Consider the following 27,812-nt stretch of genomic DNA (forward strand, 5'->3'; position numbering starts at 1 on the left):
ACATTGAGTGGATGTTTTCAGAGAACTATCCACAATGACACCAAGATCTCTTTCTTGATTGGTAGCAGCTAATTTAGACCCCATCAGTTTATATGTATAGTTGGGATTATGCTTTCCAATGTGCATTACTTTGCATTTATCAACATTAAATTTCATCTGCCATTTTGTTGCCCAGTCACCCAGTTTTGAGAGATCCTTTTGTAGCTCTTCGCAGTCTGCCTGGGCCTTAACTATCTTTAGTTTAAGATGCCTCTATTCAAGATGCCTCTGCTTGTATCATTCCTACTAAGTACTCCTAGTTAGGTATTCCCACCTCTCACTTCCCTTTGTATAAAAGAACTATAGGTGTGCACAGCTAGCTATTTGCACAGTTCCTGCTTCACAAGTTATGAACTAACTTCCTGGTGAATGTTGTATCTTGATCTAAGAAACTATATACTGTGCTTTTCTAAGTCAATACATGATCTCGGTAGGAACTAATTCATTGAAAAGTCTTACAAAAATATGATTTACTAGGTACCAAGATGGTGCTCACTGCTGTATATAATACTAAGGAATACATGATTTTTTGCTGTAAGGAGTTTACAATATAAATTAAAGGTAGGATCAAGAGCTCAAGTTAATTAACTATTCCCATGAAAAAACTCCATGTATAAAGGGTGTAGTCCACTTAAGAAAGAACAGTTGTTGTGTATAATATATGTTCAGGCATGGGAATGGTTAATTATAAAAGGTAATTTAATTACTTTTCTTCCACTTACAGGAACTGTGAAAGTTCATTATATTAAGGGTTCTTCTTATGTGAGTGGATCACCCGAGGCTTCTGTCAGTATCTTGATTCTAGGAATACTCATGCCCCCTGCATTTCCCTATAACTTCGAACTGGTTCTCTTGCTGTCAGTTCTCTTTGATATCTCATTTTGCCTTTCGGAGGATATAGATAAACAAAATGCATTTCGTCTACTGACCAGAAGCACCAAATCTGAGCGCCAAAGTAAGATGTCACATGTAGTCAATGGGTGCCCTTAAAAGATATTGCTAAAAGTTTGTGTAACAAAACCTCAGTGGGGCAAATGACAATACTGCCCTAAAATCTAGTATTGAAGTTACCAAGCGCTGAAAAGAAACATACGTTATGTAAAACCATACAACAAAAATTCAGCTACTGCTATTAAGGAAATTACTAATCAAGAGAGTTAGTAACGAGTCCATATACATTTGGTAGTACATCTCAGAAACCCACAGATGAACATTGGGGGTTATAAGTGCATTCGGTGTAACCATGCAATACTCATTGACTCCAGTAGAGGTTTTTATGAGGGAAGAGTTTTGTCCTTGAAAAAAAAAAAAGTAATTATTTTTATTGATTTTCATAACAAAGACACAATAAAATGGTTAATGAGGTAATTTACAGCTTGTATATGTTTCTAAATGCTTCATAGGACTCCAAATAGAATTGTGGAATTATACCACTGGTAAAAGCTGATTTAATAGAGATCTCTCATTAAATACATTGTAACATCATAGAGTCAGGATCAGTCATTTACATTTGTAGTGTTTAGCACAATGGGATTCAGGCTGGTGGAAACCTTTAAGTGCTAGTTAATCTAAATTATAAACTATAACTATCACATAATTAAAGCTGTGCTTATATTTGATTTTTGGGTTCACTTGCTGAACCAAAAATTAAAATATATATATATTTCTGGTCAACCTGACCATTTTTTAAAAGATGTTCAGAAAACTAAACAGCCAAAAAAAAGTTTAAACTAAAACAAAAATGTTTTGATTAGTTTTGGAGCTTTTAAAAACTTTAAAAACTTTCAAAAACTTTTGAATTGTGTAAAAATAAATAAAGTAATTTGGAATCAAAAATCAAAATGTCTTGGTTTGAAAATGACTGAAACAATTTGGTGAATTTCACATAAATTCACAAAATGTTTCTGTCAACCCAAATCTACATGACTGAGGGGGAAAAAAAAGTTTAATCCAAAAATTTCATCCAGCTCAAAAAAACATTGAAATATGTTGTTAAGTTATTTTACTAAAGTGTGTTACCATGTCAGTAATCTATTCCGAAATCTATGTCATAAAATGCAATTTATGCCTTGTGCAGCTATGTTTAATTTCTATATATATCTCCAACATAACAAACCCTTATTCAATAAATACAAAGATTAGACTCTGCATTTTTGTTTTTGTTTTCAGAGATGTTTACAAAAGGATATAATCCTGATCCTATACATTCTGAATATGAAAAAAACCCCAAACACTGGAAGCAAACTACCGAAAAACTGTTCTTCCTTGGTAGAATAATGCTATTTAAAAAGAAAGAAGAAATCATCCTTTTAGGTGCCAAAAAAAGAACTCTTCTGTACATGGTTTAGATATGCAAAGGTAAATCCTTTTATGCTAAAATTGTGAAACTACTAAACAACGAGTTGTCTCATCCATTTGAATTGGGTACTTACTCTTTGAATTATTTCATGGTATGCAGTTTGAAAGGCATGACTATTTAAAAACGAACTCTGATGTACTGTATGGAATTAAGCAGTATCTCCCTAGCATGAAATGAAGTAAGGGTAGGTAACAAAACAAACATTTTTAGAAGAAGATTTTATTATTTTTAGAAATCCCAACAAGCTATTTGAGGCATTGTAAACAGATAATTACATACAAGAAACTATATTAAAGGATTATTATAGCTGCAAAATCAAGCACAGAACAGCAGAAGGTGCAGTAGAGTGCTCCTGCTTTGACTTCTGCTGAAGACAGTTGGCAGAGAATGAGAGACCTGGAACTGACTGCCTATGGCTGCCACTGTACACACTCCAGCTGTCACTACCCACTACCCAAGAACAGTTCAGACACAGTGGAAAATTATGGCCATAAAGAATAAAACACCACTAGATCTGTTATTGAGGAGATTTAACTATTTTAAATCTACCTTCCAACTTTTTGTCCTGCCTTTGACATTTCCCTAAAAAGAAACTGAAGAGTCTTTTGATGTTGTGGGCATGATTCCTGTCTCTCACTTTAAGCTGGAGCAAAAACAGACACATGATGCAAACAGTGTCAGAGAGAAGAAGGAGAGGGTAGATGATGAAGGATTTTATCCTCAAAGATAGGTTATTGTTTCTTGTTTCTGCTGGAAAATAAACCCAACCGTATTTTCATTGATTCATGTCTGATTTAAAAACCAATAATAAAAAAGTTGGTCTTCTAAACTTATTTCCTTCTCCCACAAAGCACAAAAACACTAGCACCCCCCCAAACCCACTATGCTTATAAATGTTCCAAGACAGACTACCTCTTGAGTCTTCTGGAGAGTTTTGCATTGTCTATTTAGTTCATAAGTAATTCACAGTAGGAACTCTATGACCTCATAACCTGTGTCCAGTCAGCAAATAATAAGGTATTACATCTGATAACTTTCATAGCTATCCTTTCATCCATCTGTGGGTCATCTGGAAGGGCTTGATATACTTTCAGATAAACTTCAGGTCACTGCAAAGAAAGATCCCTTTATCAAAGCCCCTAGTGTAGGGATGAGGGTCAAAGTTTTAAGTTACATTTATTAGGGAACATTTCCCAACGGTAAATACTAATACTAACCTGGGCCTGATTCTCATCTATCTTACACTAGTATGAATGAGGTTTCACTCTAGTGAAGACAATGGAGTTACTTCAACCTTAGTTCCTCCCGTGCTGCTGACACATCGGGCAGTCCAGTTCCTGCACTGATTACAGTTGCTCTCTAGTTGTGGTAATTCTTCCCAGGTGATGCCAGCACATTCAATATCCTCTGTCACTGTCTTCTGCCAGCTCTTCCTTGGACTTCCTTATTTTTCTCTTTCCTTCCTTGGGTATCAAATTCAGTGCTTGTTTAGCATGTCTCCCATCTTCCATACGGTGCACATGTCCCCATTACTTGAGCCTTCTTTCTTTGATGATATTTTCTATCATATGCTGCTCTATCAGATCTCTTATTCTCGTATTTGTTATTCTGTCTTTCCATGAAATCTGTGATATCTTCTTCTGCTATCTGTGATAGGTACCCTCCAATTTTTTTGTTGTTAGCAACGTTCAGCAACCAAGTCTCTGCTCTGTATTGTAATGTGCTCTGTACAATCAGAAGTATAATCTTAACTTCAATTTGGTACGGAGACCTCTTTCACCACATATTATTCATCATTCCAAAAGTAGTTTGATTTTCCTAATCTTGTATGGATTATCTTTATCACAAACACCTTCAAATCTCATCACACTCCCCAGATAGAACTCTACCTGTTTGATTTCTTTTCCATCCACGTACACTTTTGCATCTCTTGTCCACTTTCCTCTTTCTGTTTTCTATGCATTTATTTTCAACCCAATTTTTGCTGCTTACTGTTCTACCTCTGAAGTAAGGCCAGTTGCTCTTTCCATGTCATACTTAGTAAAGCAATGTTGTTGTCAAAGTCAACATAACTCTCTGCTAACCATTTTACACCATCTACCCTTCACTCAGTCTATTGCTAATGCAAAGATTGTTGATAACACATTCTGGTCTAACTCCAGTCACAATATTCAACTGTTCACCCTGGCCTGTATCTGACTTCACTGTGCATCTTCTTCCATCACATAAAGTCCTTATTATGATGATCAATTTATCTGTTACCCCATACATTCTAGCAATATTTCATGGATTCTCTGTCTGGGTACTATCAAATGCTTTCTTAAAGTCAATAAAGTTTTTGCCAATCAGTAGATTTTTTTGGTGATCTGTCAAAGAATGAATATTTGTTGACAACATAATCTACCCGGAAAGAAGCTACCTTGTTCTTCCAATACCATTTTATCCACTGCCTTCTTTATTCTACTAAGCATGACGGTAGCCAATACTTTGTCCAGGACTGATAGCAGTACAATACCTCTATAGTTTGTGCAAAGAGTAAGTTCATGCTTTTTTGGCAATGCCACGATGATACCATCTTTCATGATACCTTAGTGTCAGTGGAGTTGCACTTATGTAAAATCAACATGAGACTTGATTCAGGCCATTTAGTAGCAAACAAGTCCTGAAACCTTTAGAAAATATACAGGAAATTATAGACTTGGGAGCCCTAATCAGTAGTTGAATATCCAACAACCATAAAAATGTCTCAGCATGTTCTGCAAAATGATCAGAGTTAGGGTGATTTTTTTAAGGCAAAAAAGTCACTATCCTCCAGATCAGATATGGCTGCTCTCTCTCCACTTAACCTCCAACTTCTAACTACCCTGGACTCATTCTTCTATTAACTCCTCTATACGTGTCTTGGAGATTGACCAGAACTGCAAAGTCTAGGTGCATGTGGATCCCAGGGTTTTGGTTTCTCTCTCTTGTGGTAGCACTGCAGCAGTCATAGCTATGACATCTTATTGTTTCCCACAAAACAAGTAGGGAAGCCCTAGGTTCTATCACACAGAAAACTCTGTATTATAGTCTTCATCAAATTATTTACACATACTTACGTTTTGCAAGCCGGTTTGAATAGATATGAGGTCCTGCTTCATGAAGTAACTACTCCCCTAGTCTGTGAGTTGATTTAAATAGTTGTTATTCCTATCTGTGAATAATTGCACATCCTACAAAAGATTTATAGGGCCAGGTTACACTGGTTAGACAGGTTACACATTGATTTCAGCGGACCTTCTTGTAGTAAAAGGTTCTACTAAATGTGACTAAGAGTATTAGAATCTGGCCCATAATGTCTCTTTAGAGTAGAAAGAGATTTTTCACACCCATATTTGCTTTAGATATTTTAAACTGCACACAGCATTGCATCCCACCTAAAATCAGTAATCTGCTCAGGCACAGATAATTCAATGCTTTATCGAAGACAAAAACAACTTTGTATTTCTCGGAGCTGAACGTTTTGGTAGTAAACTTGGCCTTCACGATAGGTTGAACTTACATATCTCTATATCTTCCTCTTCTTGAAAACATCTTTAGTCAGCTATGTTCCATTTAGCATTCTACTGAGGGAAAATCTGCTGAAGTTCAAGGTTTTTCCTTGTTCCCAATTTCTAGAATGACATTGTGAATATTTTTCACATTTATACTAGTTTCTTTTTTTTTTAATTTCAAGGGTTACTGAATTAAAATTAAAACATATTTCTAGCCAAGAGGAAGAACCTGTGCTCTGTACTAGCAATCCAAGACTGCCACAAAATCTAAACCTACATAAATGAGCACTCCCCAGGTAATCTTTCTATAACATTTTTTCTATTCTTTCTGTTGTATACTTCATATTTTCATCCTGTTTATTTATTATTCTTTTCTCTCCACTCTTCCATCTCCACTCCTTTTCTTCTACAGTTTCTTAACGAGATGGAAAACCTAATAATATTTGTGTCAAACTTTTGAACGCACAAAATCCAGTTGAGTTTAAAATGAGGAAAACATAGCTTTGCTATCTTTTCTAAACAGATATAATATACAAATTCTGGCTTTTTGTGTAACCTAAAACCAGACATTTCTACCTCTGATGAATTTACAATCTGGTAATTACCTTTGATTTTTACACATAAATGGGTCTCTCAAACAAACAACTTTGCCTTTGCTACAAATCATTGCAGAATATGGGAAATTTTCAGACTTAAAAGCATCAGCAGCAATTTTCACTTTAAAGTCTTTAAACTCTGTTCAGCAATGTCTGATTATCAGCCATCTTCCAAAGTTCACTAGTCTGATATAAACTTGCAGCCTCTCTAACTATTTTTTGTTATTGTTTGCCCACTGTAATTTGCATCCCTCTCCTTATAACAATTTACTGGACTGATATATTGTCAGTGATAATGCTTTTCTAAGCAGAAATAACAACCTAAAGTTACCACCTGTCATGATATGGGAATAATTATTCATATAAGTATGCAAAAGGCCATCAATTACACAGGCTAAACTAGAACTTACGGCCACTATAAATTAATCAAAAAAGGAAAAACCCAGAAAAGTCCATCTAATAAAAACATAAAAGAAAAATGTGTTGCAATAACTTTACAAATAAATACATTATACACCCTACCCTCAAACAATATATTATATGTAGTTATATATGCGTGAATTCAAGCTGGTTGAAAACATTTCAAGAAGGCAGTTTTCCATGGGAAAATGATGTTTCAGCAATATTGAAATTTTTCATGGCAACTGTCAATTTTAATTAAATTTGACTGAAAAGTTCTGAACCTATTCATAGCATTTTGTATCAACGTTCCTATTTTATTTTTACTTCTATATTTGTATATATTATATTTATATATAATATTTAGTATTATATTATAATGTTTCAATATTATCAGAACATTTCAGCTTAAGGTCATTTACATGTTTCTCAGTTTAAATATTTCAGAACTTTCATTCCATTTTCCAACCAAGTCTACACACACACATATATATCCAGGGCCGGTGCAACCATTTAGGCAAACTAGGCAGCCGCCTAGGGCGCCTAGTGGTTGGGGGCGCCTAAAAGCCCCCTCAGGTGAGGAGGTGGAGGTGAGCTGGGTGGGGGCGCGCGGAGAGGGTTGCCCGCAATAACGAGGGGTGGGGCGCACAGGGGAACAGCTCCCCGCCCCAGCTCACCTCCGCTCCACCTCCTCCACTGGGCACACAGCCCAGCTCTAAGTCTCCTCCAATCAGCGCCGCAAGTCTGGGCGGGGAGGAGAATTAGAGCAGCCCCGACGTGCTCAGTGGAGGAGGCGGAGCTGAGGTGAGCTGGGGTGGGCTACTCAGGCAGGGTTAGCTTCTGCAGGAGGGCTCCCCAGGCAGGGTTAGCTGCTGGGGGACGGGGAAGGGGGGTCTCCAAGCAGGTTAGCTGCTGCGGGGGTGGTGGGGGAGCGGGGAGTCTCCAAGCAGGTTGCTGCTGGGGTGGGAAGGGGGAAAGTCTCCCAGCTAGGTTAGCTGCCGGGAGGATGGGAGGGGAGCTCCCACGCAGATTAGATGTGGGGGAGCGGGGAGCGGGAGTTCTACCCCAAAGCTAGGTTAGCTGCGCGGGGGGGGGGGGGGGAAGAGGGGAAGTCTCAGCAGGTTAGTGGCCGGGAGGGGAAAGAGGGGAGTTCCCAGGCAGGGTAGCTTCACCGGCGGGGGGAGAGGAGTCTCCCATGCAGGGTTGCGTGCAGGGGGGTTGGGGGGGGAAGGGGGGAGTCTCACGGCGGGTGCTGCCGGGGGGATGGGGAATCTCCACCGCAGGGTTAGCTGCGGAGGCGGGGGGGAGGATTAGCTTATCGCAGTATGCGGGGTAGCTTGGCTGCGGAGGGGCTCCGGGGCGGGGGGCTGAGTTAGCTGCCTTTGGGGCAGGGTTAGCTGGGGGGGGTGCAAGGTGGAAGTTTCGCCTAGGGCACGAAACTTCCTTGCACCAGCCCTGTATATATCCATAAGTATAAGCATGTGTATGCATCCACATTGTATTATATATAGTTATGTATGTGTGAGTATGTGTGTAGATAGAAAGATAATATGCATCTATAAAGATATAACTACACATAAATGTGCAAAGGATGAGGTAATCTACTATTCCAAGAAAACAATAAGGAGTCTGGTGGCACCTTAAAGACTAACAGATTTATTTGGGCATAAGCTTTTGTGGGTAAAATACCATTTCTTCAGATGCATGGAGTGAAAATGACAGGTACAGGCATAAATATACTGGCACATGAAGAGAAGGGAGTTACCTTACAAGTGGAGACCCAGTGATGACAAGGCCAATTCAATCAGGGTGGATGTGGTCCACTCCCAATAATTGATCAGAAGGTGTCAATGCCAAGAGAGGAAAAATTGCTTTTGTAGTGAGCCAGCGACTCCCAGTTCCTATTCAAGCCCAAGTTAATGGCATTAAGTTTGCAGATGAACTGTAGCTCTGAAGCTTATCTTTGAAGTCTGTTTTTGAAGTTTTTTTTGTTGCAGGATGGCTACTTTTAAATCTGTTATTGAGTGTCCAGGGAGATTGAAGTGTTCTCCTACTGGTTTTTGTATATTACCGTACCATTCCTGATGTCTGATTTGTGTCCATTCATTCTTTTACATAGAGACTGTCCAGTGGGGCCAATGTACATGGCAGAGAGGTATTGCAGGGTTGGGGTGCACTCTGCTCCCCAGTGGCGAGAAGCCCTGGGCAGCCTTCCCTCTTTCCCGGTGGGGAATGGTTAGAGGAGAAGGCTCAGGTGGTTTCCCCCGGCTCTCGGTGGGGAATGGGTAGGAGAGAAGCCCCCCCAGGCAGCTTCCCCCCACTTCCGGTGGTGTGCGCCTATGAGGCAGCCAGGCTCCTAGCAGGGAGCTGCCAGAAGAGCTGAGACCAGGCTCTCAACTCCCCACATTGCCCTTCTCAGGTTGGTTGAAACACTCCTGGGGAGGACAGGCACCTCCGACTCAAGGAGGGTGGCGTGGACATGCACCACCTCAGTAATTCCTGACCTAATAAAGGTCCATGAGGGGAGTAGCTACCAGTGCTGGTGCACTGTCTACACAGCCACTTTACAGTGCTGAAACTTGCAGCACCCCTGAGTGAGAAAGTTGCAGTACTGTAAAGTGAGAGCGTAGACAAGGCCTTAGGATATATCTACACTACAAGCCTAAGTAATTCTTAATTTGTCCTTTCCTTATTTTAGCCTCAGATCCTACCCTGTGTAGACTGATGCTCATTGTGTTAGTCATCTCATCATTGCTAACCTTTTTGGTGAAAACAGAAGCAAAGAACGCATTTAATACTTTGGCAATGGCTGCATTTTCTATTATTATCTTTCCCTCCTCATTGAGTAACGGGTCTTGCCTGTTCTTGGTCTTCCTCTTGCATCTAATGTATTTGCAAACATGTTTTCTTGTTACCCTTCATGTCCCTAGCTAGCTTAATCTCAGTTTGTGCCTTGGCCTTTCTACTTTTATCCTCCAGCGCTTGTGTCATTGTTTGTATATTCGTCCTCTGTAATTTGACCTAGTTTCCATTAGTTCTACCTAGTATTCCACTTTTATTAGAGTTGATTTATGGGTATTTACTTCGTCAACACTGCATGTCAAAATACAGAATTTATGTTTTAATAGTTAGAAAGTTTTACCTTTCTGAATGTGTCTACTGTGAAATAACTATTGTCTAACCCTACCCCCACAGACATTATTGTCCGACCCCACAGTTTCCTGCAACTGTGAAAATTTAAATAGATAAAAAAATTAAGAACACTGATATTATCCACTGAAATTTATAAAAAATCAAATTCTGCCAAGCCTATTTTGAAAACTGCATACGTGAATTGGCTGGCTAAACATTATCCATGTGAATATAATCAGGCAGAGAGATGTATGAACACGTAGTACTCCAAACATAAATCTAAAAGTTAAAGCAGCTTTAATCAATCTAGATGAGCAAAAGGGTAGTTGTGACAACTGAAATGACACCTTTCACATTTAATGTGAATTTACTTGCTTTAAATCATTACACAAACTATAGAACCAAATCATTTCTTTAGGGAAAAGGGCGTGTGAAAACATTACAGAAATGTTTTAAAAAGCACTAAGGTAATGTTTTTAAAAGAATACTGGATGAAAAACAGAAAATATTTGTTTGAAAGTGGATTCAAGTGTTTTTCTTACAGATATTTTATACAAATATTAATTTAATATTATAGAAACTATCAACCAAATAAATAATCAAATAAGAATTTTATGTGAGAATAATATAGTTTTATCTGATGTTTAATCAAGTAGTTATTTGCATTTTTCAGATGCTAAACATTCTGCAAAGCAGCTTTGTCCCCTTAAAAAAAGTACACAGAGTGGTCTGGAGAATCAGATAGTACCTTCATTATACAGAAGTGGCAAAAAGTCAGATCATACAGGTTTGCAGTAACTATCTTTTGATGTTGGCTTTCCAATTTCATTTTAAAGCTACACTCATTTTTTAGCACTGTCATTAATTACGGTTCTGTATTGATTACTAATGGATTTCAGATTTAACAAATGAATGGCTGGAGTGCTTCAAATAGCAAACATTTGTACTATGAGTACATTATTCTTGATGACTGATAGCAGGGGATAGAGGCAGTCACAGGATGGGATTCTGCCACATACTCTTCCTTATTAAGCTTAGTTGTACCATAGATATCTTTGTGGCCTGCGTTGCCCCTAAGCAGAAGCAACTACTTTCTCAAATTGTCAGTCAATGTTTTGGACAGTTATCCAGGCTCCATGTCTGGCCTGAGATTGAGGGGGTGACCAAGGATCATGTGAGAGAAACCTGGAAGCAGGGCTGCATATTGCACAGCAACTGAGAGCAGGAGACATAGTGGACTTCTGGACTAGAACTGTGGTAGAGTTGGAAAGAGCCAAGTTGTGGGAGGAACAGGGGAAGAACCTAGGTTCCTGTACTCAACTAGTGGGCTTTTTTTAATTAGTATTTTATAAGGTGATATACCTATCTCATAGAACTGCAAGGGACCCTGAAAGGTCATTGAGTCCAGCCCCCTGATTTCACTAGCAGGATCAAGTACTGATTTTGCCCTAGATGGCCCCCTCAAGGATTGAGCTCACAACCCTGGGTTTAGCAGGCCAGTGCTCAAACCATTGAGCTAGTCCCCTGCTGTGACTAGGATAGGAACTGCTTGTACCTAGTGAACTGTTTATTTCTTGTTATATCTCATTAAACCAGACCCCAAAAGGTTGTGTAGGGAGGACAGACATTATCTGAAATGTGTGTGTTTACTGGTGAGCTACAGAGGAAACTGAGACCAGGATGACTAGGTGCCAGGATAGGTTAGCCTGACCCTCTGACACTAGGGTGACCAGATGTCCCGATTCTATAGAGACAGTCCCGATATTTGGGACTTTTTCTTATATAGGCATCTATTGTCTCCCAGCCCCTGTCCCGATATTTCACACTTGCTGTCTGGTCACTCTGATATCATCCAACTCATTTAGCAAGTCTCTTATGTGGATAAGGCCCCACAATACTCATGCAACAGACAGGCAGGATACCCAGTTTGTCTTTAAGTTCTGGCAGGAGTTATTCCCTAAAGCAGAGGTGGGCAAACTATGGCCCGCGGGCCACATCCAGCCCACAGGACCCTTCCCTCTGGCCCCCGAGCTCCTGCCAGGGAGCAGGGTCAGGAGAGGCTTGCAGAGGAGCCAGCCCAACGTTCCAGCAGAGCCAGGCCACGCCTTGCTGTTTGGGGAGGCATAGCCTTCCCCAGCCTTCCCTACCCAGCCCTTCATACAATATCTGAACCCAATAAGGCCCTAGGGCCAAATATTTTGCCCACCCCTGTCCTAAAGCTACATTTGAATCTTGAAAAAAGTTTACATTAAATCCCATGCCATCTGGTATTCAGCATTGTCTCCCCGACATATGTTAGTTAAAGGGGACAAGTGTGTTGCATTCCATTTACATTTATTGGTTTTGTTAAACCCCTGAGGATTAGCATAAGCCTAAGTAAACTGCCTAGTTTAATTTTTTACAATTATTAAATGCATATTTTAATGGGAAATACCAATGGGTAGAAGAAAGAGGGCCACCTCTGGCAGAAAAAAACATGCTGGAGTATGGCCCTGGGGAAGACAACTGTACATAAATGTTTTTCCCAAGTCACTCCGTCAATGAGAGGGAGGGTGTATGGGTCCCAGGCCCAACAGATATCTGACGATCCACTAGAGGCTCAGTGACCCCTTTCCTCTGTACGTGCTATGGACATCCTGCTTACCCTCCAGCCCCTGCCAAACTCCCCAGCTATCGGGATCCTGTGTCATGGGGCAGTTCCCCAACACAGAGGAAGATGCCCTGATGGTGGGATCACCAAACAAAAGACAGGCATGCAGATACCATAGCGATGGGCATGGTGTGAGAATTGGAATAGCCAAGGGACTTTGTGGACAAGTGAATGTAGACTGAGTATGCATTAGATAGATTTATTGCTGGTGCCACAGATACAAGATGGGGAGAAAAGGAGAGGAAAGGAAAGACAAGTATGTTATAGCTCTGACACAGACCTTCCCCTTCTTACAAACAGGACCTGATGAGGCTCTTCTACATCTTGTGCAGAGAGAGGATGTAGCTAGTCCACCTTCATGTGAGACAGGGAGATCTGATGGGAAGGGTCCCCTGTCTGCCACAACTGCATGGTCTGATGTGATTGGGATTAAATTACATTGTTTCCAGAAATCGTGGTAGATTTTTGAGAAAGCTGGAGACTTACTTCATGCATACTTAGACACAGGCAATATTTAATAGTAAGATAATTACCTGCCACCTTTAGAATAATTAGGGACATTATTACAGAACTGTCATAACATGAATACACTGAAGAAAACCTAAACCAAGTTCTTCTTGACCCTCTTTTTATGACCCACATGACCTTGACCAATCTATATTCCAGAGTAATGTGTGCAAAACTGTCAGGAAATAGAAAACTCTCTCACTACAAGCAAAGAGCTTAATATGCACTCATCTAAATTCTGATTAAGATGCAAATTTCCCTAATAATCTTTCATTCAACATCAAAAGTCCTACTCCTGAAATTCTACAAACATTATTTGTCTTAGTCTCTGCATTGTGTACAAAATTGGATTGTAAATTTGATAAATATCATAAACTTTGCACCATGGCCACCTTTAAAAATACTTAGCAATTTTGCCTTAGATAAATATTAGATGAGGTCACCTTAGTGTTTGCAGATCTCCCTGTACACTGCATATAGTTATTGTAGAGAACACTGCAGTAACCATTCCTATTTAAGACGAAGCTGGAAAGTTGTGCATATTTTTTGGTTTTCAAAGGGTGATCATTGATCAGTCACAATATATTCAGTGAAACATTTAAGTTGAAATGATCCACATCATTTTTTGGGCTCCCCACAGGAGTAAATGGATGAAATTATATGGCCTGTGTTATGCAGGAGGTCAGAGGAGATGATTATAATGGGCCCTTCTGGGCTTAAAAATCTGTGAATTTTCGAAGTAAATGCTAGCACTAACATGGATATTTAGAAAAAAAAAAACCCTAAGGAATTGAAGTCTTAGTTTAAAGTCTTATTTACTGATATTTCATTTCTAGATTATCATCCTATTTTAATCCTCTACAAATACTTTTATGATTAGATCATGCCTGAAAGGCATTAGCTTGCATCAAGTGGAAACCTTCCTCCTAGATGTCAATGCAGCATGCTCTCTCCTTCAGGCCCGGTCAGCTTGGTTGGCTGGAGCAGATGGGGGTTGAGACCATGGCCTAGCCTCCTCCCTCATCCACCTGATCTTCCGCTAGAAAGTGCTAGGGTGAAGCAGTCTCTCAGTCTGTAGATGACAGAGGGTATAATTTTGATTCATCTCTGAATGATGGCATAATTCTGCACAGGGTGGTGCAAGGGGAGGAGGAGTAGGGGGTGGTTGGGAAGCACCTTGCAACACCACCCCATAATGGTATTTAATCACCTTCTCTTTGAACTGTGACGTACAGGGACATATGACAAATGGGAATAAGACTGGTATTTCTCATTACTAATTCACTTATTAAGGCCCCTAATGAATGAGAAAGAGTACTGCCTATTTATTATGAAAGTCAGACACAAGACATTTTAGTCTTTAGATTTATTTACAGTTAATAGTAAGGACAGTGGGGGAGGTGGGGGGAAGCTCTCTAGAATCCAACCAAACTTTTAAGCTCAGAGTTGTTTACATATGTATTTTTTTTTCTATTTTTAGCTTGTGGAATAATTCTGGGACTGGAACCAGAACTGTGAGGCACAGCAAGAAGTGCATTTCTGAGGTATGTCTAGCCACAACCAGAAGTAGAGATGGAAAACATGAGACAACGCCTCTTCTCATGACTTTTCCAGTCTGGTTTGCAGATTCAGGAATTTGGACAGCTGAAATAGGCACCTGCTTATCCAAACTGCACCTTGATGCCAAACATTGGCCTACTTTTTTTTTTTTTTTTTTTTTTTTTTTAAGGATTTTAAATATATGCATATCTTGGTGCAACTGTATCAATGTCAAGACTATGTTCTGCTGGTTTCTTCTTCTTTCTCGGAAAGATTTTCAAGAGACATTTGCCAAAAAGAGTCTTCACTAGGAGAGGCTGTGTTAGCTGTTTGTTTCAAATATTCCAGTTTGGTCATCTTACAGTGGCTTTGAGCCTATGGCTTTCTATGGTTATACAACTCCTGAATGCAGTCTGTAAACAGGCCACCACTCACCTTCTTATAGAAAATCATGTAGTAAAGCTTTTAGAAAGTTCTGTGAAATCCATCCTCAGAAGAACTATTCTGAACTATTTGTCACCAGATACTTCGAAAGAATCAAGTATTTTAATCATACTTTTTATTAAAGAAGCTATAAAAATAGTTCTCTTCTTGATCTGTTTAGCTTAAAACATGTTCTTGTGTATTTTTCCCTTAATAAAAACTGATTGGCAGTGTCCTCAAGTGGTGATGTAATAAGACATGTTGTTGACTGTCATCTTGTCCTAGTAAGTTGGAAATTACAGATTTTATCAATGTTGCCATTATTTCAAAGCATTAAAAAAGTGGGTTTTTTTGCTCTCCTAGACAGAGAACAGCTATCTTGTAGAAAAGTATCCACGGATTTGATGCCATTGCAATAGTAAAGGACAGCTATTTCTTTTTTAGCGTCTATGACAATATGTCTAAATAACACGCAAGATAAGACATATTGTTAAAGGCTCCTTCTGACATGATATATCATGCTGCATCAAAGAATAAAACATCCCACTGCTTATATGTCCAGCTCGAATTCACAGCACTTTCCATTGTTATTTATATTTACTTCTTTTTTCCTGCCAGCCAAGCACTTAAAATTAATATTCAGTGCAGTGATCCAAAATGTTTATTTTTATAGTGTGTTTATTTCAAGTTCTCATGGTAGTCTGACATATTGCTGGTAGAGCAAAGATCAGATTATTATGGCCAATAAAACAGTATAAGAGCCTTACTGCTCCCTGTGGCAGAGGATTAAATATCAGATAAGCAGGGACATCCAGGGAAGATAATATGTTATCTGTCTCCAACTACAGTGACTTTATATTGACAGTGTTCCTACAATTTTAGCACTTACTGTCCTTATTTTCTGAGGAACAGAAGCAAGTGATGTCTTATTCTTTATTGTATTTTATAATCATCCATAAATACCATACCGTTGAAGGGACTATTAAATAACTGTTTACCCTAAAGGTTATTTAATTTTTAGATTGCAAGTTGTGCAGTTGCTTAGAGTAACAGGAATTCAGGGGTGTAGAAACACAGCATTTCTTACTATACACAGTTCTAACACTAGCTTCAGTTAGCAGGGGGGAGGAATAGCTCAGTGGTTTGAGCATTAGCTTGCTAAACCCAGGGTTATAAGCTCAATCCTTGAGAGGGGCCTCTTAGGGATCTGGGGCTAAAATCTGTCAGGGGATTGGACTAGATGACCTCCTGAGGGCCCCTCCAGCCCTGATATTCTATGAACAGTTCCAAAATGGTTTCTACTATAAGCCCATTTTCAGTCACACCTTTCAATCTGACATTTTCCATGTTGGCTCCCCATCTGGAGGAGACATTTTTTGTTAAAGTTTGAACAATTTCCTACAAATCATTTCTGAATACTGAGACTGGAAAAAACAACCCCCCCCTACTTTACTTCATTTTAAAACAAACCAACAAAAGTCCCACCAGAGAGGAAGAATAAACTGAGGTTTGAAATGTGAAATATGGCCTGAAAATACCCTTAAGGACTAGCATCTTTGCACGGCTTGAGAAAAACTGCTATTTAACACAAATATATCATGAGAAAATTGCATACTAGAATGTTCACTTGAACATTTCCTTAAGCCTACATGTGTACTTTTAAACTAGAGTTGGACAATTTTTTTTTCAGAGTTTATTCAATTAAAAATGCAATTTTGATCACCCCAAATCTATTCACAAATTTGATATGAGTAGTTTCAGCCATTCACAACACAGGCAAAGGAGGAAGAGGGGATGCTGCTGCTGCTGCTTACCCTAACTTAAAAATTTTAGCCCAGAAGTTAGGGCACTCACCTGGGATATCAGAAAGACAAGTTCAAATTCATACTCTGCAACAGACCCGAAATGGACTTGTTTGTGTCACCAAAAAATCCAAAATCATTCATATTTTATTTGATCCTAACAAAAAAATATATACTTGGAACTACCAAACTGAAAAAAAAGATGAGTTATTTGCCTAACTCTAGTTAAAACAGATGTGTTACCCATGTGCTCACATTTGGTTCAAACAGCTACAAGCTGCTGAAAGAAGCCAATTGGTTACCACTGAGCAAGCAGGGCATGTTCAGCCATGGTGCAGAGAGGCTTCCACATAGTTTGGTATAAGCTTTATGCCTGCATTGACAAAAAGTATCGGAGTTCAAGGCTGTAAGGAGCATCAGATCATCCAGTCTGTCCTACAGGCCTCAAACACTACCCAGCATTCACACAGTAAAACCAAATTAGATCTTTAGTCTCCTTCCCTTCCATAATTTTCCTAGTCCATTCTATACAATTTCAGAGAAAATTATATCTAAGGGTCAGCCACTGACAGAAGTACTTCCGCTGGTTCCCATGAAACAATCTCTCTTCCAGATGGCTCTCTCAGTGCTTCAGTGACTAGACTGAGCACACTTCAATCCTGATTAAAAGTGATGCAACTATTGACTTCTGCCTTGTTAGGCCACATCTATAATACAGGCACCATAGCAGCAGAAAAGACAGTGCTGCAGCTACTCCCCTGTAGCAGGGTAGCTTAGATGTTTCCTGCAGCAATGGAAGGAGCTTTTCCATCTCTGTAGAAACTCCAGTTCAGTGAATGATGGTAGCTGGATGGAAGTATTCTTCCATTGACCTTGTTGTGAATTCACACCCCTCGGCACTGTTACTATGTCAACCTAACTTTAAGTGTTGACCAGACCTTACACTAGTGTTGAACTTAATGCAGTATCCTCATCATTCCATCAACCTCCAGTGCCTTTACCCTTCCATTTACTCCACAGCACTGGACTATGATCAACACATCATGATTTGCAGTTCCCACCAGTGGATCAGCACTGGTCTTTCTCATCGATTCCTAGCAGCACAGAGATATTAGCGCATGTCTGATTAAGTGCACAGATATGTAAGTGTTCATTGATTGGTCCAACAAGTTTACAAGAACCATAGTCAGAATTTGTAAGTCCACCAACCCAGCAGCTCTTTTTAAAGGAGATTGCAAATGCTGTAGCTGAATAGTTGAAGATTTTTTGTCTTTTTTATTCTTTAAGAATATCTAGTAAGTTATAGGGGTGGGAAAGTTAGTGCAGCATTCAGGTAGCACAGTTAAAAATACAAAAAAGCAGAAGATTAAGCATGATATTTTCTACTAATTGCCATTTGTGCCTCTGAAAAATCTACCCCTCAATAGTTAAACTTCTACCAACAACATTGCTCTGGCCGCAGCACACAATGTTCTCTTTTGTTTTACTAGGGAAATATGTAGTTTGAAATATGAACAGTTATGCCTTAAACAGATACCATAAAAAAACAAGAAAATGCCTTTGTGAAGGCTGTCATAGTGAGGATAACTTTTGTACTTCCTGATCATGATTTTAACTGTATAACCTTCACATTGCATTAACACAGCCTTCTGCATATAACTATAGCAGAGTGGCAGCTATACTATTGTTAGGGTTGAGTGTTGCTTTCTGTTTAAAGGTCAGCTGTCCTTGAAAATCCATGTGCTTTCCCAGATAGTCTTAAAATTTGCTGTGCTTCTTAGGGGTGTAGGATAGAGTTAATAGTTCAAATATGTGATCATTTGAGCAAGGAGCTCTCAAGATATATTCCCCCTCAAATAGAAGGTCAGCTGTTTACCAAAAACAGCTGATTTTTGGGCGTACATCTGGGACTCAAACTACAGCTCTAATCCTCCCCCAAACCAATCTCAGTCACTTGGGATTTATCTCAACTAGTGCATAGCACCCATTGTCTGTCTGGAGAAGCAATAGTGAAAAAGTTACTGGAGGAAAATTTGTAACTCCATGTTAGTAGATGCTAAAATGCATAAAAGAATGAAGTGTGCATATGCAGCAAGACTAAGGCTCAGTTCAAGCCAGACGGTTTGCAGTCAGTGTTCCTTCACGCTAAATAGACAGATTTGCTGTGGTTACTGAACCTGAGCTGCACCCAAACAGATAGGCATATCCATGCTTGTTTTAGTCTGGCTAGCACATCTAGCAGACAATAGTTATGAAGATGTGAAGGCACAAGCTTCAGTGTGGACTAGGAACCAGAAGAAGTAGCCAGGGATTTCCGGTGGGTTTGTACTGGGGCAGCTAGCCCACACTGAAGTTTGTGCCCCAATACATACTAGCACTCTTCCTTTACAGACGCTACAGAGTACATGAGTACTGTAGGATTAAGTTTAACACCTTCTCTTTGCTACATCAAAATTTAGGTTTAGGTTAGACATAGCAAACAAAAGCTACATGCACCTGGCCTTCATCCAAACATCAGTGGTAATCCATACAACCACCCCAGGCTTTTACATGTATCGCACATTCACTCTGGCCATTCCTTCTGACACATTGCCTCACTAAGCTCTGGAGATCACTGACACACTTCCCAACAGATTGCAGACAATTCCTGTGCAAGACATCTCTGTTGATGCAACCTACAAAATTCAGCTTCAAAATGAGGCATACTTGATCCTCTCCTCCAGGGGCGGCTCTCGGTATTTTGCCGCCCCAAGCACGGCAGGCAGGCTGCCTTCAACGGCCTGCCTGCGGGAGATCCCCGGTCCCGCAGATTTGGCGGCACACCTGCAAGAGGTCTGTTGAAGCCACGGGACCAGCGGACCCTCCGCAGGCATGCCACTGAAGGCAACCCGCCTGCTGCCCTCGTGGCGACTGGTGGAGCGCTCCCCGTGGCTTGCCACCCCAGGCATGCGCTTGGCATGCTGGTGCCTGGAGCCACCCCTGCTCTCCTCATATCATAGTCATAAACTCTGCCAAGCTGCTCAATTAATCCCTCAACCATTCAATACAGCTACACCTAATACAGTGAACACAGCTGGAGTTCATTCAAAACTCTGGAACACAACATAAATAATGGCATATTCTCTTAGAGCTTTTGCACGTATACTTATTATGGCATCCCACCTCCACCAACCCCCTATACTGAATCATTCCTGATTCAACAGGGCAACGTTAAGGTTGCATTGCTGGGGTGGTGTGTACCTTCACTTTAAGTTTTCATTACCTTCATTCTCTATGTCCTACTTCCACATTCTGGAAAGGCACGAGCACTACTGCGCAACCTTAATTCTGCATTAAGAAAGTTTTGGGCCAATTAACAATAAGCCAAATTGTCTTTACTTACATTACAATAATTTAGCTCCAACCTGCGTTTCTAGCCACGGCTCCTTAACAAGCATGGGAATTAAGAACCTCGTACTGCAAGGTTTTCAGCACTTTGCAGGGTCAGAAGTGGTGAAATTCACCTGTGCTCAGAGAACTACTAAAGCACCTATGCACCACTTGAGTCATATTTAAGCTCTACTTGGCTTAGGTGGTATATTAGCTATGTGCTAGATGTCTCAGAAAAGGGGTAAATTTAACTCCAAATGCATAATTTAGATGCAATGTACTTTCCTCTTGTAATATAATCTGTAGTTAGCCACATTTTTCCCCTATTTTCACAAAGTAGGCAAAGTGTTTAACCTTGCTATTAAATTGTGGTTGATACTCAACTTTTAATAAAAATATATTACAAAAGTGTCATTATTTCTTCAAGATGACCTGGTTTATGCTAATTTATTTACATAATCCTTGTAATATGTATTTCACAGCTGACACAGCAGCTCTCTTCAGAGCCCTACTGTGACATGCTTCTCGTTATGATGGGGTAAACACTGTCACCTTTCCAGTGCACAGTGAATTACAGAGAAGTAGCAAGGCATGTCATCAATCACATTGCATTAAGTTGGCTTTCGAAGTAGATTTCAGATATCACAAATGCTATTTAGCCTGTTAGGGAAAGTACAAATTGGACAGCTCGTATAAAATGGCCATATGATGAATGGACATGACAGGTCTTCAAAGAAAAGGAGCATTGCTAGTCTACAAATAACTTTGTCAAAACAAAAGTAAGACTGCAGCTGTTTTGGTAGCCTGGCTACTACAATTTAAGAATTCTTTAATTGCTTTTTCTGCTAGAAGTTCAAACAAATATCATGGTATCAGAAACTCATGTTTATTTATGGACCGTAAGTTCTATGTCAAGCTAGCCCCTGCTAAGAATTTGCATTAGGTTTTGAAAATTAAAATGATCCATATTATGCCAAGTTTGTTACAAAGTATCTTTTACAAGAAAAAGGAAAAAAAAAAACCTGCGATGTTTCAATCATAGCCAGGCTTTTTGACATCCAAAGTAAATGTAATTTGCTGCCTTACTTCATGTGATCATGTCTCCCTCTACAGGCTTATTTTAGTAACAATGACAACCTGCTACTCACAGTTTAAGATACTTACACATTTAGCTCAAATGTTAGTGATTTGTGCTTTAGGCACTCCAAGTCCATGGTTAGATCACTGCTGATAACAATGTAGTCTAGATAAATATACATGTGGTCATGGTTCATTACCACGATGGGACTTGCACTTTGTGGACATATAGACACTGAGGAAAGCCTTTTCTAAGAGCACATGCATATAATCCATTGGGATCTAGCCTTTTCCAAAACAACATCCATATAAACCAAAGATCATATCTCTAGCTGCTGTTCTGAAAACCCTGATACAGCTAAAGTAATTATTCCTTTGGCTCAAGTGATAAGGGTTCCTCTTTTGCTTTTCCTGCTGCAAGATCCAGGGTTCAATCACCACTAATGTCTATGTAGGCTGTGTGTATATGCTCCTGCTTCATTATGCAGAAGTCCAAGTAAATAAAGAACAATTCTGAAATGTAATTTAAATTGCTGCGTAGTGAGCCAACATTGGTAAAAACATCTTTGATTTTGCACGAGTCTTCATTTTAGTCCCCAGAGAGGCTAGCTCTCTTTTAGACTGCAATTTATCAGGCCCCTTTTTGGTTAAGGATACCTTGATTAATCTCAGAGATTACAACTGTATTTTTTATCTCATTACAATTAATGCTATGGGTTTATTAAAACAAAGGGAATCTGTATATTGAATTTTTCCAGTTGACAAGACTCCCACAGGGCATTATATCCTATCAATACCTGCATATACTGCGCTCGGGATGTCTACTCAATCAGCTGTTGAACAAAAGATAGGAATACCCAGAGGAAATAGAAGTCATGTGGACTTTGAAAATTCAGTACTGTCACAAAGACAATACAAGCAAAATGTACAAAAATGGTATCATACTGCTGGTATCCAAGTCACCACAGGTATGTCTCTACAGCAACTAGACACCTGTGGCTGGCCTGTGCCAGCCGACTCAGGCTCAAGGGGCTTGACCCTGAGAGGTGGGAGGGTCCCAGAGTTTAGTCTTTAGCCCAAGCCCGGAAGTCTACACAGCAATGAAATAGCCCCACAGCCCGAGGCCAAATCAGCTGGCAGAGGCTGGGTTTTTCTTTGTTGTGTAGACATACTCTAATATACTATAAAGCTCATAGTGATGGGCAATGTTCAGAAAGTATAAAGGTTGAGGGCTGCAGTGGGATGTTGGGGGTGAAATCCCCAAAACTCAACTTCCTAGCCACACTTCTTTGGTCTATTAATATTTTAGTCACGAAAACAAACTAAATTTATTTTTGAAGCATGGGGAAATAAAATAAGATAAAAAGGGTCTGCTTCATTGTGTGTGACACATCATGTCGTGGAGAGGAGAAAGATGACAATAATAATATCAACAGTGGAATTTATATATATTTGCCTTCTTCAGAGCACTTTACAAACATTTATGCAGCCTCACAATATCCCTGTTGGCTAGGTAAGTAAGATTTATAACCCCCATGTGGAAACTGAGGCAGAGATATTAAATGAGTTGCCCAAGGCCAGAGATGGAGAATGTGTCAGACCCAGGATTATCATTCATGAGTTTCTAGCACCTAATCCTGTCCTTAAACCAGATCTCACTGCAAAGAAACTCATCCTCCCTTCTCTGTGTGCCTCTCTCAAGTGTTAGTTGGCAGGGCTTGCTCAACAGTGCCTTCACGCAAGCATAGGGAGAAGACAAAGTTCCAGACAAAGCTCTCTCAGATTCTTATATCCAGTTAAAACCAGGAAGTGTAGGCCCACAGTTGAGAGACAGCTGACATTTAATTGTAAAAATACAACATAACAGATCATTTCAAGTTCATTTCAAGGTCTGAGCTGAGGAGTGGGCTACATCTTATGTACCTGAATCTGTTTGCTCATCTCTAGCCTGAGGTTTTCACCATTATTCCCATGACTTGCCAGTTAAAGACAGATGGAAGCTGTTTTCTAATTCTATTTCACTGTAAGCGACAAAGACAAATGACTGTATTACCTCAATAGTTCCTTTGGCAGAGTAAGCGGCGTATGAGTACAGAAGGTCTTGGCTGTGAAGCTTTTTGGTCTCCCTGTAACACTTCTGTCCACTAGGATAAAAGCATTCACCACTATTTTTCAGAGTTACTGTATTTGAAGAAGAGCCTGGCAGGTCAAGCAAGACAGAGTAATTTACTAGCTGAACATCTTCAAGGCCACAAGACGTCCATTGAACCAGAAGTTTCATCGCAATGTCTGTATCTTCTTCTTTCCTAGGCAACTGTATCAAATCTCTGGGGGTGGAAAAAAAGAAACAGTTATAGTACATTTTTTCCAAAACACATTCATCTTGTACAGATATATCAGTTCACAATTTCATTAATGTGAGGCAAGGAATTCATGATAGATTATCATACAATACAACAAAGCACCTTTCATTCTCTTTGCATGTAATTCCTATCGGTCATCAGAAAAATAAAACACTTTGTGGAGAATAATTGTTGTCTTTTAAGAAAAATATCCTATTGGAATTCCAAAATCCCTCAGAAGTGATTTCAAATCATGGTATAATTTGTAAAGCATTCAATATTTACATGTAGAATTTGCACTTCCATTCTGAAGTATCTGCTTGTTAAATTTCTGGGTGCTGGCTTTTATCCCTATAGCTACTGTGGCTACAAAATTATGTTCAGAGGAAATATTTACTTTTTAACCTTAAACCTGATCAATTCTAAACACGATAATTTAATATTTAAAATTTATGAAATAACTTTCATTTATGAGTTTAAACATTAGAAACATTAATTCCACCTCACAAAACCTTATAAATTAGCAGCAAAGGATCCTGTGGCACCTTATAGACTAACAGACGTTTTGGAGCATGAGCTTTCATGGGTGAATACCCACTTTGTCAGATGCATTAGGTACATTTTACAGATGGGCAAACTGAGTCACAGAGAGGGTAAATAACTTACCCATTATCACACTGTGATTAAGTGACTGAACTTGCAATAGAAATCAGGGATGGAATCCTGGCCTCAGAGAAGTCAATGACAAAGCTTCCATTGACTTCACTAGGGGTCAGGATTTCACTCTATGCATCTCGAGAAGTATGGGGAAAGGCTCCACATTTTGATCCACTGATGAACGGGAAAGCAAGTTCTAAGTATTTATGTCCAGATTTTTTTTAAACTAAGTCTACTCATTTTATATTTAATCTATCTAAAAGAATCTTTCTAAATTCTGTAGTATTACAATCTCCACAAAGTAGTGGATCATAATTAAAACATTGCACAGGAGTGTGATAGGGTGATGCTGTCTGGAGCACACTCCTGCAGCAGGCTGGGAAATGACAGGCACACCTACCTTAGTTACCCTTTTCAGAGTTCCCAGAGTTTTCCCAAGTGAGGTTAATTTATTACAAAAGTCCCATGTGCATAAATCATAATAAAAGTCCCATAATGATAATCCAGATTTCCCCCATGATAGTCCAAACAGCATCTCTCACCATGCCTAAACATCTCTCACCACATCCCAGCTCTCCAGTGTGGCCCTCTCCTGTCCTTGTATCAGGATGACCCCCCCTGCTTTCAACTTGAGTGCATCCCAGCTCTTCCCAGTGGGATCCTCACTGCCTCTATGCTGGGATCATCTTTGCCAAAGGAACATTCCTCACTTCCCCTGGGCCTCTCACAACTCCTCTGCGTCCAGCTCTTCAACTCCAGAGATACCAGCAGTTAAGCATCTTCGTTGCTCCCTGCCTTCAATGCTCTTCAGCCCTGGCCCCAGCTCAGGAGGCAACTCCCTCTGCTACTGCTGCTTCTCTTGTTTTCAGCCCTGGCTGTGACTTGGGCACATCAGCCAGCAAACCCCTTTTGCTGCTGTCCTATCTTCAGCTTTTCGACCAGGTCTGAAACATACAGTCTCCCAGCCAATCCCTCCCTCTTCCTAGGGAAGGCCTGTCACAAGCATTCTGCTCACGGCAGCTTTCCCCAGAGACTATCTTTTGTCTTCTGCACTGACTCACCAGGACTCCCCTTCAGTAGCTTGCTCCCTGACCTTTTCTCATTATAATAATAGGAGATATACCAATCTCCTAGAACTGGAAGGGACCTTGAAAGGTCATTGAGTCCAGCCTCCTGCCTTCACTAACAGGGCTAAGTTCTGATTTTTGCCCCAAATCCCTAAGTGGCCCCTTCAAGGGCTGAACTCACAACCCTGGGTTTAGCAGGCCAATGCTCAAACCACTGAGCTATCTCTCCCCTCAGTCCTTAGGTTCAGCTCTGCCCTCTTAATTGTCCCAATGGATGCACCTGCACTGGCATACAGGAGCTGGATCTGCTTCATTCACAATGCCCAGCCACCCTTTGACAAGAAAACTCACAAAATCTACGATCAGTAGCTTTGGAAGGGTTGGCAATTAACCATTATCAAGAGATTAGAACATCTCAGTGGCATAATCTATGTTGAATTTTAAGACAGCCAAAGACATACAAAATTAAGGCATAGTTACAGGGGTTATACTTTGCTGTAAAACCACATCTTTAACTTGATTTTCAACCACTGCTAACAATTGCCATAATAATAACCATTATTTTATAGCATCCAGCAGTGCCATAGTATGGTACTTTAAAATGGCAACAAAGTCAAGGAATTTACAGTTTAGTTGAAATACAAGACCATCCACAGTGTAACAAAAGAGCAGAAACTCCACTTCCAAGAAGCTCAGAAGTCAGTGGCACAACTAGATTTTTAAGAAATAGCCCAATTTTTTAAAAAAATTCCTTATTTAATGAAAAAATAACTAATATTCACTGGGCATCCACTAGGTTTTTTTGTTTTGCTTTTCCAAAAGTCCCAGCTTTACAAAATGATTGGTTTGAATCAAATCTATCCAACATAGGAGAGTTCATTTGATGTAATTTTGTAGGGGGCTGGAGGGAAGGGATGATGTTGGAAACTAGCTACAGTTAAACATTTAGCCTACATTCACTGAGCAAAACAATTTGCAAAGCTGAAAAGAGCAGTTTCACTAAGTATCATAATATATTATTTGACAGAAAGTTTTCCTCAGCCTTGATATCCACAATAAAGGGTTGTCCAGGCAGCACAGTGAAGTGTCATGCAAAACACCTGAGCCTAGAAATGTTTTTGTCAATACTCCTCAGTAGGCTGACAGACCACGAATAGGTTGATTTTGGCTTTTCTGGGCCAAATACAGTTTATATCACTGTTGAGCACCTGCTACTGGATGATCCACAAAGTGGCATTAATGAAAGAACTGAAGGAAACAATGAATCTAGTCTGACCAGCTTCAGAATGAACGCCAAGTGAACAGCACTGTACATCTAACAGTAATTTTAGTGGGAAAATGGAAGACTAAAATGAAAGGAAGATAAAATACATTGATCAATATAACATACCCGCACCTTACCCCCCCCCCAACTCAGAATCATTCACCATACTGCGGGGAGCTCTGAAGAGCAGTAGCCTTGTTGGCATGCTGAAAGGGTACTAGAAGGTCTTTGCTTGGATATGTAAACTGCCTGCTGTACAAAATGTTGCAAAATGTAATGTTAAATGGGAAATCATCATTGAGTGGGTGTGTTTCCAGAGGGATCCCCTGAGAATCAGTTTCTGACCATATGCAATTGAACATTTTTATCAAGGACATGGAAGAAAACAAAATCCTCATTGATAAAGTTTGCAGCTGACACAAACATTGCAGGAGCAGTAAATGATTAAGAGGACAGGTCACTGATACAGAGTGATCTGGATATTAGCCAGGATATTAGCCTAGCTATGAGCCAGGAGGAGCAGAGATGGTGTCCGTAGCCTCTATCTGCCAAAAGCTGGGAATGGGTGACAAGTGAGGATCACTTGATAATTACCTGTTTTGTTCATTCCATCTGAAGCACCTGGCATTGGCCACTGTCAGAAGTCAGGATACTGGGCTAGATGGACCTTTAGTCTGATCCGGTATGGCTGATCTTATGGATAGCTTGGTAAGCTGGACACAAGCTTACCAAGCAAAAAAGTTGCATTAATATGGCTAAATGTAAATGGATACATCCAGGAACGATGACTGTAGGCCACACTGAGAGGATGGGGGACTCTATTCTGGGAATCAGTGACTCTGAAAAATGGGTTGTGGTGGATAATCAGCTGAACATGAACTCCCAGTGTGACACAGTGACCAAAAGAGCAATCCAGGAAGGCACCCTGAAGAATCTCAAGCAGGAGTACCGTGGTTATTTTACCTTTATATTTGTCACTGGTCCGATCACTGATGGAAAACTGTGTCCAGTTCTGGTACCCACAATTCAAGAAGGAGGTTTATAGATTGGAGAGGGT

The 27,812-nt window shown here is 40.0% G+C and overlaps 1 protein-coding gene across 2 annotated transcripts in view; it reads right to left on the minus strand.

Annotated features, from left to right (window-relative positions):
• Positions 1–27,812, minus strand: part of NAALADL2 (N-acetylated alpha-linked acidic dipeptidase like 2) — a 912,012-nt gene that overhangs the window by 415,577 nt on the left and 468,623 nt on the right. For both annotated transcript variants that reach the window (XM_075068381.1, XM_075068380.1), the window contains one exon: positions 23,479–23,752. In XM_075068381.1, coding sequence (XP_074924482.1) covers positions 23,479–23,752 — 274 coding nt within the window. The remainder of the gene's footprint in view (positions 1–23,478; positions 23,753–27,812) is intronic.

This window comes from Chelonoidis abingdonii, chromosome 8, assembly GCF_003597395.2.
Source record: "Chelonoidis abingdonii isolate Lonesome George chromosome 8, CheloAbing_2.0, whole genome shotgun sequence".
NCBI classification, from domain to species: domain Eukaryota; kingdom Metazoa; phylum Chordata; order Testudines; family Testudinidae; genus Chelonoidis; species Chelonoidis abingdonii.